Source organism: Schistocerca serialis, chromosome 1 (genome assembly GCF_023864345.2).
Source record: "Schistocerca serialis cubense isolate TAMUIC-IGC-003099 chromosome 1, iqSchSeri2.2, whole genome shotgun sequence".
Classification (NCBI taxonomy): domain Eukaryota; kingdom Metazoa; phylum Arthropoda; class Insecta; order Orthoptera; family Acrididae; genus Schistocerca; species Schistocerca serialis.
Genome location: NC_064638.1, coordinates 1219368556 through 1219383503, shown reverse-complemented (window position 1 = coordinate 1219383503; position 14948 = coordinate 1219368556). Strand labels below are relative to the sequence as shown.

At 44.4% G+C, this 14948-nt stretch overlaps 1 protein-coding gene across 1 annotated transcript in view; it reads right to left on the bottom strand.

The window, feature by feature from the left end:
- Nucleotides 1-14948, bottom strand: part of LOC126456657 (uncharacterized) — a 113754-nt gene that overhangs the window by 59135 nt on the left and 39671 nt on the right. The window contains exon 2 of the mRNA XM_050092404.1: nucleotides 12634-12797. Within this exon, the coding sequence (XP_049948361.1) occupies nucleotides 12634-12797 (164 nt within the window). The remainder of the gene's footprint in view (nucleotides 1-12633; nucleotides 12798-14948) is intronic.

Genomic DNA, 14948 nt, shown 5'->3' with positions numbered 1-14948 from the left:
CTCGTCCCCCACACAACGCTGACATGATAAAAATCGATTAAATATTAAATTAAAACTTCAGAATGGATTACAGGAATTCTATCAGGGCACAATAATAAACTACATAAGCGCTGTAGACAGGCATGTCGCCCGATACCGGTCTGGCAAAAAAAAAAAAAAAAAAAAAAAAAACTGCAAAAGAAATAGCCTTGTCTATCTATGTTACATAAACAATGTCATTCATCGACTTATTTGTTTTGCTCGTGCGCCAGCACGCCTGTGTGTGTGTGTGTGTGTGTGTTTGCGAGAGAGAGTGAGAGAGAGAGAGAGAGATTGAGAGGAAGGGTTGAGAAACATGTGACTTTAAACAATCCAGTATGTATTTTAGGGTTATTACCTCTTGATTACGTCTCGTAAATGGTCGTTGAGGTTCATAACGGGCAATCTGGGTGGCCAAATCATTCGCTCGAAATGTCCAGATCTTCTTCAAACAAATCGTGAACAGTAATGGTCCTGTCACATGGCGCTTGCCACTCCGAAAAATTCCAACGTTGTTTGGGACTATTGTATCCTGCCTACTCAAATATGGGGTGCCTAGGAAACGTAGTTTCTCGGTTCGCCAGACAACAATTCAAGCAAATCGCATTAATGGATTTTATTACAGAAAAATGACAATACTTAACTTTGAGAAATACATAGATGTGTTGCAAGCAAAGGGCGACATTCAGTATAATCAATGTCCATCAGTATAACGATTCCAATACAAGTGAAGTAATACAGTGGATGCTTATATCCAGATCGCTGGTCTTGACGCCCCTGTAAAAAACTGGTGCGACTAGTCGGGAGCTGCGCTTAAGTTCTCTTCAAGTAGTGACCGGTCCTGTCGTTTTGTGGTCCTAGAGAGAAGTCGGTAAACGTGCTATTGGCTGACATCAATCATCTACACAGCCCTCTCTGCTCTTGTTTCCGACTGGCGTTCCGGCGCTTGACTTTACGCCGTATAACAGGAACTATGAAGTCTATGCTCTCCTAAAAGTTCAGTTTGACCAGAGGAGCAGTTCATTCCACGTAAACACAGCCAACGTCATTAAGGAGACAGTGACTTGTTGATAACTGCATGGGTTTGTGGAGTCTGCGCCACACTCGAACTCTACTGACAGCTCTTACCAACTGAATCTGGGATTCATCTGATCGGGTCACGGTTTTCCAGTCGTCTACGGTCCAACTGAAGTGGGCAGAAGCCTACGAGAGGGGTTGCAGACGATGTCGTCTGTTGCCACAGCCCATTAACGCCAAATGTCGCCGCACTATCCGAACGGGTACGTTGGTCGTACGTCCCACATTGACTCATGCCTTTATTTGACGCAGTGATGCTTGTCTGTTAGCACTGACGACTCTATGCGAATGCTGCTGCCCTTGGTCGTTAAGTGAAGGACATTGGCCACCGCATTGTTCATGGTGAGAGGTAATGCCTGAAATTTAGTACTCTTGGCAAACTCTTGGGACTGTGGACCTCGGAATATTGAATTCCCTAACGGTTTCCGGAATAGAGTGCCCCATGCGCTTAGCTCCAACTACCATTCCGTGTTAAAAAGCTATTAAATACCGTCGTGAGGCCATCATAGTGTCGCAAACATTTTCGTATGAATCACCTTAGTTCAAATGACAGCTCCGCCGACGCACTGGTATTTTATATCTCTTGTATGCGGTACAACCGCCATGTATATGCTTGCATATCGCTATCCCATGACATTTTCACCTCTAAATGTAATAAAATCGCCGTTGGACTTCATAACATGATGCATTAATCAATATTGTGCAGTCGATTCCAAGGAATTTGGGGCAGAGGTTGACTTGTGCTTGCCCTGTATTCCATATACTGGTACTAAGTAATAAGTCAAAACATACATCCATAAATAACATTTGTTATTGATCAGTCTTGCCGCGCGGGGTTAGCCGAGCGGTTTGGGGCACTGCAGTCATGGGCTGTGCGGCTGGTCCCGGCGGAGGTTCGAGTCCTCCCTCGGGCATGGATGTGTGTGTTTTTCCTTAGGATAATTTAGATTAAGTAGTGTGTAAGCTTAGGGACTGATGACCTTAGCAGTTAAGTCCCATAAGATTTCACACACATTTGAACATTTTTTTTGGGACAGTCTTCCACTAGGGAATATGGAAACAATCATATCAACAAATTCCTTTAGAAAAACAATACCTTAATCCTGATTACTTTATGTAATAAGAACAGTAAGTCACGAGAATTTAGTGAAACTGCTACCAATGTCTTTTAATGAAACAAAGTGTACCTCATACATAAGAAAATTTTAAAACCACTGACAATTATGCGCCTGGCGGCTTAAATTAAGACACACAATATTTCTGGCTGGTCTTCGGCCACTGAGAACTGATTTTCTCAAAAACATTTACCTAAAGAACAATCTGCCAGAGATGCACCGAATAAATAGCAGGATGAAGTTAATGCAAAGGCGCTTGTTTCACACTCAAGAGTCAGCCAATATCACTAAGGCTTACTAAGGTTTCGAACTTCGGCTCCAAGGCCCAGTAACACAATACGTCAGCGCAAAGTCTAAGAGTAGCACAGCAACAACCTCTCACAATCGTATATTGCTCTTGAGACAAGGTTTAAAAATTATAAATATAATAAATACTCAAGTAAATATAATTAGCGCCAGAATTAATTCGCGAGGAGTGACGCCAGGTGGCCCGAAGGCAGAACCAAAACTTAACTTGCAGAAGCCAAGACGGAAGCGGAAGGCGGCAGTTCGTACAAGACCCACTTCTCGAGCTTCGACCCGGCGTCATCTCCCGCTACTCAGGATTTCACAGCCCCGCGTATCCATAGGTGGAAAGGTAGCGCTTACTCCAAAACACCAGCCAGCCAGCTGTAACATTTAACAAGCGCACAGAACAGGTCCGCAGAGACAATGTAAAGAACCACCAAAAGATATTAAATAACAGATTACATTATTCACTAATAGAACGGCACACTGCCTGTGCCCCACTACGAATGAACTACACAGGCAAGGTAAAACCAAAGCGCATGTCTTATCAATAACCTTAAGGAGAATTGCCTGCTATTAAGATATTAAAAAAAACTGGCAATTACTAGCAAGGCCATCGGGCACTCCAGTCTTAGTCATAATTAAATTACGTGAACTCTTGTGCCCAACTGTTCAGTGAAAACCGTAACGAGCACAATTCTGAAAATTTCATTATAAGCTTCACTGGGGCCCGCTGCGCTAAGCCTACCAAACACCCGAATGCTGTATATTTGATAAACAGATTACGGCCTTGTACCTAATTACGTATTACACCAAACAACAATTTGCCACGAGCTGGAAGAGGCGCTCTCGTGCATTATATTAATATTTAACAGCCGTCTTAAACACCATGAACTCTTCATAGGCACACCTTTACTTCCATGGTAACAGCCATGCGCTTACAGTTACCAGAAGTGAGGTAGCAGGCCTCAACCCCTTCACACACATGATCTAAGTACAATCTCACTTAACTTTTGGCTGGACGTCCGATATGGCTTGCGTTGGGTTCAGTAGGCGGCAATAAGGCAGCGGACGACCGTGGACAGCAGTGTCAGGAACTAGCAGCATGCAACCCAAGCCTCCTCACAGATGACAGGAAAGGCTCTCCACCAAGCTGCCCCATACACGTGGTCGGTTCCCGTTCCACTACGAGCGCTCTCCGTCCCCAGGTAACAGCGAACCGCCAACTGTTCGCGTCCTTGGCAAGAGCCCCAAGTTCTCTCCTCCGGCAAGGATAAGACAGCCAGGATAAGAGCTCGAAAGCGAGGTACTTGCAAATACGCTGGTGCGCCAGCAACGCCACGGCTCAATTATGTAACGTGTTCATTACAAAATCGCAATCAAAGGGCATCGACCATTTTTTGAAGTGATGTCAACCTAACATACCTAAGCAATAATGAAAATACATGGATTTGAGGTCTAAAGACCAACCGCAACGCCAAATGACACACAAGCTGCCTATGGCGTCGCTTAAAAATCTATATACCAGTTGGCCTCTCCCCGCCAGTTTAATTGACGTGAAGTCACAAAAAGTATATATATTTACTTCATAGAAGGATTAAGCTGCCTAATGGCTATTACTATTTACATTTGTATTAGTTTATACACAGTGAGTTTTACTTTGTAGACTACATCAATCATAAGTGCATTAACGTGGTGAAAACAATATTGCAGTCGACCTTTCCTTCCAAATATCACTTTCCCACCTTACAAAACAAAATAAATGCCTTTTACGAAATTTTAACGACAGTGAGAAGACGGGTAAAATGTCCAACCTTAGCTCAATTTTTGTGCTGATTCCAAACCTGATCTTAGATTTTGTCGTTATGTAATATGTCTCAATTTATGGGAAATACACAATTATGAGTAATACTTTATTGATATTATTTCAGTGGATGGTTTTGGGTTACAGTTTGTAACCTCCCCACAAAATTTTCGAAAGACAATATTTAATAGAAATGGAGGCAAGTGTAAGCTCCCCAGAGAAATTTGAAAGACAAAAATTTAAATGTTAACGAGAATAGAACCTAATGTAACCTCCCAGCAAATAAATTTAATGACAATGACAATTAAATAAAAATAAGCAATCTGACCCAGGTATAAGCTGCCCACAAAAATGTAAGTCAATTCAATAAAAAATGAAATCTCAGCGACAATGAAAACGCAAATAGACCGAAATGTCGATCTTAGGCCCTGTGCAATAATTAAACTCAAACTCTTACCTCAGTAAAACTGCATCTGCTCTTATTTTTCGCCATAGCTCGGAGGAAATGCATCGCAAACATTCTTTGAACTTAAGTAAATTTTTCTTTAAAGGAAATGGAAGGCAAATATTCTTTCAATAAAATGTTTGTTTTGTTAAAGTGCTTGGTTTGAAAACAAAATTATTATTGGGGCAACTCTTGAACAACTTAGTTACAGGTAATTTACATTACATTATCAGATGTGCGCCATGCTGCTTCATTACCTTATTTAAAAAATATACCTCGTCCTGAATCTTGACCAGAGTGCCATGTCGACGCCCGCCGACTCCTCACACACAACTGCGACTATCTCTCGCTCGCTACTACCATAGACTATGTCATCTCGTATGCGCCACCACTCTCGAACTCTAACTCGCAACTGAACTCTCTCGTAACTCGACTGCAACTGCTACTCTCGCGCGGTCAAGCGCAGACTAGGAACGACAAATAGCTCTCTGGTCAGAGACTCTGCAATGCCTCGCCATCGCCGCCACACAACATACGTGTTTCAAGTTGTATGTGTGAAAGACGAGTTTTTGTTCTCTAGCATCGGATGTGAAGGGTATGTGGTGTGAATGGTGGCCTGGAGGACTCGGTTGACAAATTTATTGAAATAACCGGTATTTATTCTAATAATCGGCAACCAGTTGGGCAAGAGAAATTCCATTTCTTTGAACAGTTTCAGGCACTTATTGCCCTTCTTCATAGGGTTGTATCTCCAATACACGGTATGTCATGGCTCAAGCGAGGCAAACATGCTTCTCGCTGTTGTCCCCCACTGGCGCTGATGTAAGGCGTGATGTACGGCGACTCCTTTCACCCTGGATTCCGAAGTAGTGCTCTGCTTTGCTGACTACAAGTATGTGGTAGGCTGGCCGCCTTTATATGGCATAGCCATTACTGTCAGTGGCATGCCATTTCCCCTGCCAGCGTGAAGCCCTTGCGCCTCCTCGCTCCACACGCGTCACCACAGCGGGGCGTGGAGTCAATTGTCTACAATTTACTGCCCTCTGACAGAAGTTGGACGGCACAGGGCATTGGGTTGCCATATCCAACTAGGAACTCAACGTGGCAGCAGCAGGCACTGGTGGCAGGTCGGCGGGTCTGTGACACTCGGTCTCGCGAAGAACTTATTACTGTCAGCAGGTGCAGTCATGTCTCGAACCCATGACTTTTACTGGCAGTGCCCAGTTGTCTCGCTCTTCGGTTTAGCCCCGATGTTGTGGTGGAGTTGCAGGTATCCGGAGACGATAAGTGATCTTGCTCAAAAATCAGACATATTTTTAAGCCTCTGGCACACATTTTTCACTAAAACGTCCCACTCGCGCTATTCGTCCACGAGACTCAGAGGGCCATAGATACGGGTTCACAGGTAGATGCCATGTTTCTTGACTTCCGCAAGGCGTTCGATACAGTTCCCCACAGTCGTTTAATGAACAAAGTAAGAGCATATGGACTATCAGACCAATTGTGTGATTGTATTGAGGAGTTCCTAGATAACAGGACGCAGCACGTCATTCTCAATGGAGAGAAGTCTTCCAAAGTAAGAGTGATTTCAGGTGTGCCGCAGGGGAGTATCATAGGACCGTTGCTGTTCACAATATACATAAATGACCTTGTGGATGACATCGGAAGTTCACTGAGGCTTTTTGCGGATGATGCTGTGGTGTATCGAGAGGTTGTAACAATGGAAAATTGTACTGAAATGCAGGAGGATCTACAGCGAATTGACGCATGGTGCAGGGAATGGCAATTGAATCTCAATGTAGACAAGTGTAATGTGCTGCGAATACACAGAAAGATAGATCCTTTATCATTTAGCTACAAAATAGCAGGTCAGCAACTGGAAGCAGTTAATACCATAAATTATCTGGGAGTACGCATTAGGAGTGATTTAAAATGGATTGATCATATAATGTTGATCGTCGGTAAAGCAGATGCCAGACTGAGATTCATTGGAAGAATCCTAAGGAAATGAAATCCGAAAACAAAGGAAGTAGGTTACAGTACGCTTGTTCGCCCACTGCTTGAATACTGCTCAGCAGTGTGGGATCCGTACCAGATAGGGTTGATAGAAGATATAGAGAAGATCCAACGGAGAGCAGCGCGCTTCGTTACAGGATCATATAGTAATCGCGAAAGCGTTACGGAGATGATAGATAAACTCCAGTGGAAGACTCTGCAGGAGAGACGCTCAGTAGCTCGGTACGGGCTTTTGTCAAAGTTTCAAGAACATACCTTCACCTAAGAGTCAAGCAGTATATTGCTCCCTCCTACGTATATCTCGCGAAGAGACCATGAGGATAAAATCAGAGAGATTAGAGCCCACACAGAGGCATACTGACAATCCTTCTTTCCACGAGCAATACGAGAATGGAATAGAAGCGAGAACCGATAGAGGTACTCAAGGTACCCTCCGCCACACACCGTCAGGTGGCTTGCGGAGTATGGATGTAGATGTAGATTGGCTTCCTCACTGCTTTTTATTACTTTTTCTGCCTATTGAAATCGTTTTCTCAGAAACTGGGCAATTATACTACAGATGATTGAATGTTATTTCTGTAAACAGTCGCTTAAATAATATTTGTAACTGCATCATAAATTTTCCCATAGACATTTCACATGTTTCTGGAATTAACCAAATAAGCAGATTATCATATTATGATCGTGGTGTTTTCTTTTTTCCTTCTTTGGTTTGTCTTGCAAGTTATCAGTCTTCTGACTGGTTTTATAAGGACCACCTCGAATTTCTCTCCCGTGCTAATGTATTTATGTCAGCCAAGCACTTGCAACATACATCTTGGCTCTAAGCACTATGGGACTTAACATCGGAGGTCATCAGTCCCCTAGACTTAGAACTACTTAAACCTAACTAACCTAAGGACATCACACACATCCATGCCCGAGGAAGGATTCGAACCTCCGACCGTAGCAGCGGCGCGGCAACATACATCTTGAATTATTTGCTGGATGTATTGCAATGTGGGTCTTCCTCTGCAGTTTTTACCCTGTGCAGATCCCTCTAATATCTTAGAAGTTATTCCATTATGTCTTAACACATATTCTATCATCCTGTCCCTCCTTCTGGTCAGTGTTTTCCATGTAACACTTTCCTCATTGCTTACTTTATCAGTCCACCCAATTTTCAACATATTTCTGTTGCATCACATCTCGGACGCTTCGATTCTGTTGGTTCGGGGTTTCCCGTGTCAACGATTCGCTACCGTACAGTGCTATGTTCCAAATGAACATTCTCAGAAATTTATCCTTCAAATTACGGTTTACGCTCGATACTGGTAGACTTCTCTTGGCCAGAAATGACTTTTTTGCCAGTGGTCGTTTGCCTTTTATTTTCTCCTTGCTCTCACATTCATTGGTTATTTTGTTGCCTAGTTAGCAGAATTCCTTAACTTCATCTACTTTGCGGTCACCTATCCTGATCTTAAGTTTATCGATGTTCTCATTTCTGCTACTTGTCGTAACTTTCGTCTTTCCATTCAACAGATCCTGTAATTCTCCTTCATTTTCACTGAGGATAGCAATTTCATCGGCGATCTTCAGTCGTGGTACCAAGGTAAGGGCTGCCGAAGAAGCGATATCACCATTGAAAATATGGACTTCTTACATGAATCCGAAACTACAATTTGAGAAGGATTACGTGATATCTAAGGAATCATCAAGCAATCAGAAATGCTGTGCTGTTGTTACAAACATGTCGTAATAATCAAAAAATAGAAGTGGTGTAATATAAATAGAGATATTCCTTTGCTTGTGGTCGTATCAACTTTGCTGTAATAATCGGTAGTTTACAACGAAATAAAATCACACAGTGTATCTTCGTCCCTCCCTCTCCCCTCCTTGTCTGCCAAAAACAGATATCACATGATCATCTTTTGCGTGGACGATGATTAGATATACCAGTCTAAACGCGTATACAGTGAAGAGCTGAAGAAACTCGTACAGGCATGCGTATTCAAATACCGTGATATGTAAACAAGCAGAATACAGCGCTGCGTTTGGTAACGCCTATAGAAGACAGAAAGTGTCCGGTGCAGTTGTTAGATCGGTTACTGCTGCTACACTGGCAGGTTATCAAGATTTAAGTGACTCTGAACGTGGTGTTACAGTCTGCGCACTAGCGATGTAACACAGTACATCCTAGGTAGCGAGGAAGTTGGGATTTTCCCGTACGATCATTTCGCGAGTGGACCGTGAATATGAGTAATCCTGTAAAACATCAAATCTCCGACATCGCAGAGGCCGGAAAAAGAGCCCACAAAAACGGGACCAACGACGACTGAAGAGAATCGTTCAGCTTGTCAGACGTGCTACCCTTCCGCAGATTGCAGCATTCTTACATCATTGATATGGGCTTTCGGAGCCAAAGGCCCACACGTGTTCTCTTGATGACTGCCCGGCAAAACTCTTCACTCCTTGCCTGGGCCCGTCAACACCAACAATGGAGTGTTGATGACTGGAAGCATGTTGCCTGGTCGGACGAGTCACGTTTCAAACTGCATGGAGCGGATGGACGTGTACGCGCATGGAGACGACCTCGTGAATCCGTTGTCCCTGTGTATCAGCAGGGGACTGTTCAACCCGATGGAGGCTCTGTAATGGTGCGGGGCGTGTGCTGTTGGAATGATACGAGACCCCTAATACGTCTAGATACGACTCTGACAGGTGACACGTCTGATCACCTGCATCCATTCATGTCCATTGCGCATTCCGGCGGTGGTGGTGGTGGTTAGTGTTTATCGTCCCGTCGACAACGAGGTCATTAGAGACGGAGCACAAGCTCGGGTTAGGGAAGGATTGGGAAGGAAATCGGCCGTGCCCTTTCAAAGGAACCATCCCGGCATTTGCCTGAAACGATTTAGGGAAATCACGGAAAACCTAAATCAGGATGGCCGGAGACGGGATTGAACCGTCGTCCTCCCGAATTCGAGTCCAGTGTGCTAACCACTGCGCCACCTCGCTCGGTGCGCATTCCGGCGGAATTTGGCAATTTCAGTAGGACAACACGACACCCTGCACGTCCAGAGTGCTACAGAGTGGTTCCAGGTACACTCGTCTGACTTTAAACACCAAACTGGAAAGACATGAATATTATTGAGCATATGTTGGATGCCTTTACAACATGGTGTTCAGAAGAGATCTCCACCCCACCCCCCTCCACCCACCCCCCTTCCCCTCGTACTCTTACGATTTTATGGACAGCACTGCAACAGTCATTGTGTCAATTCCATTCAGCACTACTTCAGACATTAGCAGAGTGCATGCCACGCCATGTTGCGGCACTTCTGCGTGATTGCTGCGGCCCTACACGGTGTTTGGCAGATGTACCAGTTTCTTTTTCTGTTCAGTATTATTACTTCAGAGAAGAACTGGCAACCTACATCTAGAATTATTTTATGGGGTCCTTTTAGATCCTTGGAAATTATTCCATTATGTCTTAACACACGTCCTATCATCCCGTCCCTTCAACTTGTCTGTGTTTTCCATGTATCGCTTTCTTCGCTGATTTTGCGGAGGATCTCACATTCCTTACCTTATCAGTCCACCCAATTTTCAACATTTTTCTGTAGCATCACATCTCAGACGCCTCGATTTTGTTGGGTCCGGGTTTCCCATTGTCACTGATTCGCTGCCATGTAATGCTGTGCTCCAAACGTACATTCCCAGATATTTCGCCTTCAAATTATGGCTTATGTTTGATACTAGTAGACATCTGTTGACCTGAATTCCTCGTTTTGCCAGTAATACTTCGTTTTTATGTCCTCCTTGCTCCGACCGTCAAGCATTATTTTGTTGTCTAGTTACTACAATTCCTTAACTTCATCTACTTTGTGATCATCTATCCTGATGTTTCGTTTATCGATGTTCTCATTTATACTTGTCATTGCTTTAGTCGATTTGCTCTCAATCTATGTTCTGTGCTCATTACACTTGTCATTCCATTCAACAGATTATGTAGTTCTATTTCATTTCCAGTGTGGATAGCAGTGTCATAAGCGATGCTCAATCCGTGGCAGCAAGGTAAGTGGTGCTCAATAAACGGTTTCACCATTCAAAACATGAACTTCTTAGATGAATCCGAAAATGAAATTTGAGAAGGCTTACGTGCTACCTAAGGAAACCTCAAGCAATGAGAAATACTATGCTGTTTTTACAGACATGTCGTAAGTATAAAAAAATAGAAGATGTGTTACGTTGATGTAGATACTCTGTTGCTAGTGGTCGTGATCGACTTTGCTATAATAATCGGTAGTTGACTATGAAATTATGTCACACAGTGTATCTTTGTCCCTCCTCCTTCTTGTCTACTCCACACAGATGTTATATGAGAACCTTCTGCTTCGATGGAGATGAGATATATAAATCTAAACGCATATATTACGAGGGTCACTCCAAAAGAAATGCACACTATTTTTATAAAAATACAGTTTTCATTCTGCATGTGTGAAAGTTTTACAGTGTGTAGATATATCCTTCCCGCTTGTCTTCAAACTTAGTTCAACCTGTTCCCGTGAGTGGAGGCGTCACAGCATGTCTTCAAGATGGCTGCTACACTTGACGTTCGTCAGAAGCAACGTGCTGTCATAGAATTCCTGTGCTGTGAAAACGAGACAGTGGGAAACATCCACAAGAGGTTGAAAAAGGTGTATGGAGATGCTGCTGTCGATCGCAGTACAGTTAGTCGGTGGGCCAGCAGGATACGTGATGAAAGCGGGCACGGCAATATTGAGAATTGTCCTCGCAGCAGCAGGCCTTGTACTGCACACACCCCAGGCAATGTGCAGAGAGTTAACAAATTGGTGACTGCTGACAGATGCATCACAGTGAATGAATTGTCACGCTACGATGCGATAGGGGAAGGAAGTGTTTGCAGAATACTGAAAGTGTTGGCGTTAAAAAAGGTTTGTGCCAGGTGGGTCCTCAGGATGTTGATAGTGGCTCACAAAGAAACAAGAAAAACGGTATGCAGCGAACTTTTGGAATAGTACGAGAATTATGGAGATGAATTTCTTGGAAGAATTGTGACAGGTGATGAAACATGGCTCTATCATTTTTCACAAGAGACGAAGAGACAATCATTGGAGTGGCATCATGCAAATTCACCCAAGAAAAAAGATTCAAAACCACACCTTCTGCTGGAAAAGTATCGGCTACGGGGCTTTTCGATGTTTTGCTGTTGCACAACAATGCACGGCCACATGTCACTCAAAAAACCATGAAAGCGATCACAAAACTCGGATGGACAACACTGAAACACCCGCCCTACAGTCCTGACCTGGCTCCATGTGGCTATCATCTCTTTGGGAAACTGAATGGCTCCCTTCGTGGAACAAGGTTTGAAGATAATGACTCCCTTGTAGACGCTGCCAAACAGTGGTTCCAACAGGTTGGTCCAGAATTCTACCGTGCGGGTATACGGGCGCTGGTTCCAAGATGGCGTAAGGCAGTTGAGAGGGATGGAAATTATGTGGAGAAACGAAAATATTGTACCTAAAGGATGTTTCTACACACTGTAAACCTTTCAAACATGTAGAATAAAATATGGATTTAAAAAAAATAGTGTGCATTTATTTTAGAGTGACCCTCGTACATGAACTCGTAGTTATATGTTCTTATAGTAATCTTAATGAGTTCTTATTGCAATACTTTGACTCTCCCTTTGTCTCTGACCCATCAAAATGTCAAGTGTCATGTCTTTTGTGTTCTCTGTTGCTCATTTTCCTCTCGTAAAGTGTGGCGTGTCGATCCAAAAAGGAGTCGTTGACGACAATCGTTGCTGTTTAGCTAGCGTGCGAAAGCGAATGTGTGTAACAGTACGGCGTGTCACAAATAACGGAAATGCGCCGGACGCGCGCTCCATTTGCGCGAGTGTCGGTGGAGGCGGAGGTGGCGGCGTCGGAGGCGGCGTCGGCGTCGGCGGCAGGTGCGCGCGCACCCTGGCCCCCGTGACGCCAGGGCTGTCAGCGGCTGCAGCCAGCTGGCGGCGCACCTCGGCGCTCTTTTGTATTTGTTACACGTCCCGCTGGGCGCGATACGTGCCGCGCGCCCGCCGCAAAATGCAAATGTTAAAACGCGAACGAAAACACTGCCGGGCCCGGCCCGGCGCTCCTACGTGTTTGCCTGCGCGTGCCGGAGCCACCTCATGCGTCACTAACGCTTTTGTGTGTAAGGGACGAGAGAGAGAGAGAGAGAAAGAGAGCGCGATAAAGAGAGGGAGAGAGAGAGAGAGAGAGAGAGAGAGAGAGAGAGAGAGTAGTGCATTTCTGCGCGTCATCCCCGCTGATTGCTCGCCATTCCCTTCACAGCTTTCGTTAAAGCGGCGCGTTCCGGATGACAGGTTAATACCGACGGCGTAGCGCGCTTTTCGGACTAAAAGGTACGAACGTTTGGTGGATGGAGGAGGGGGGGGGGGGGTTGAAAAGAGGAGCAGGCTTTGAAAGTGAAAAGGCTTACTGATGTACGAGGGTAAAACAGTACGCTGACGTCAGGGAAGAAGTAACCAGACGATAATATCCGGGAGTTGTTCTACCTAGGATTTCGCTCTCTTGTGAGGATAATGTGTCTCCCAGTAAGGAATTTTCGGCACTTACGACAGAAGAATTGTAAGAGATGCTATTATGAAGGGGAAATACGAAGTCAGAGTGAATGACTACCTGTAGTCAGTAGCAGATGAGAGAAGAGAAATGTTCAGCCACTACTATAATACCAGTGGGAAACACGTGCCCAAATGGAGTGAGATTCTGTGATGCTTCTCCCTCCATTTGGGACAGACGGTTATCGGCACATCAGAATTACGAATTTACGCTGTCCAGTCACATTAATTTGACCACATATCCAAAGCCTGATCAACCAATTTTTGGAGTGCTGACCCTGAGACAAGTAGAAAAAGAGGCAGTGACCCAATGGAAGATTAAAAAAATCAAGGAAGCAAAGAAAAGTAATTAAAGAAAATAAAAGAAAAATAACATAAGCTTGCCAGGTAGGGATGATGGACCTATGCCGATTCCAGTGGCGCTGCAGCCTGTACTAGGTTGCTCTGCTGAGGTTCGATGATGCAAACAGCCCGATCGAAGTGGTCCCACAAATTCTCGGTTGGGTTATTGGGTTTAAATCCGGGAAGTTGAGTGGCCATCATAAACTCATCTTGCTGCTCTTCGAACCACCCATGTACACAGAGAGCTGTATGGTGCGCCGGCCGGGGTGGCCTACCGGTTCTAGTCGCTACAGTCTGGAACCGCGCGACCGCTACGGTGCGTTGTCCCGCCACCGGTAGCTATTGTGCCGCGAAAAACAAACAGCATGCAGGAGAGGACATGGTTCAATGGTTCAAATGGCTCTAAGGACTATGGGACTTAACATCTGACGATATCAGTCCCATAGACTAAGAACTACTGCAAACGTAACTAACTTAAGGATATCACACACCCCCATGCCCCAGGCGGGATTCGAACCTGCGACCGTATCAGCAGCGCGGTTCCGGACTGAAGCGCCTAGAACCGCTCGTCCACAACGGACTAGATGCATACTTGTACTGACGCGTTGCTCCATGCAGATCGACAAGATTGCTGCAGTAACATTCTCAATGGTCATAACGCGACGATGATTATGTTTGCTGCCGGGCGTTTCCCACCGTACTTGCCAAAGGCCACATGCCAGATGGAGCATAAAACGTGATTCATCTGTAAAGTGGTCACCTTGGCTATTACAGCATTATTAACGTCTTACTTTCATATATCAACATGACGTTTATGAGAGCGATCTTTGCTTGTGTTGTTACACTATCTCTGCTTGAGGGCGCTCACAAAGAGGACAATATTATTAGTCGAGGTGTGTTGGGAACCAGACGCGTAACTGAATAGTGAAGAAATTTTTATCCGTAAATGCGCTGCTAAATATTGAACACAGACTTGCTGGAAATAATTGAATAATAAGATAATGGAACTATTTGTAGACTTTCAAGAGATTTTTGGGAAGAATTGTAAAGAAAGTTGAATTTCCAGTTTTACATACTTGGTCGTATTTAGGACTGTTGTAAAACTATCGTACCGGCATTGGGTAACACATTTACCTCATGGATAGTCACAGCTATAGATGTTACATCTGCTGTACCATATACACAGTTTGTGCTAAAACACAGATTATATTTGGT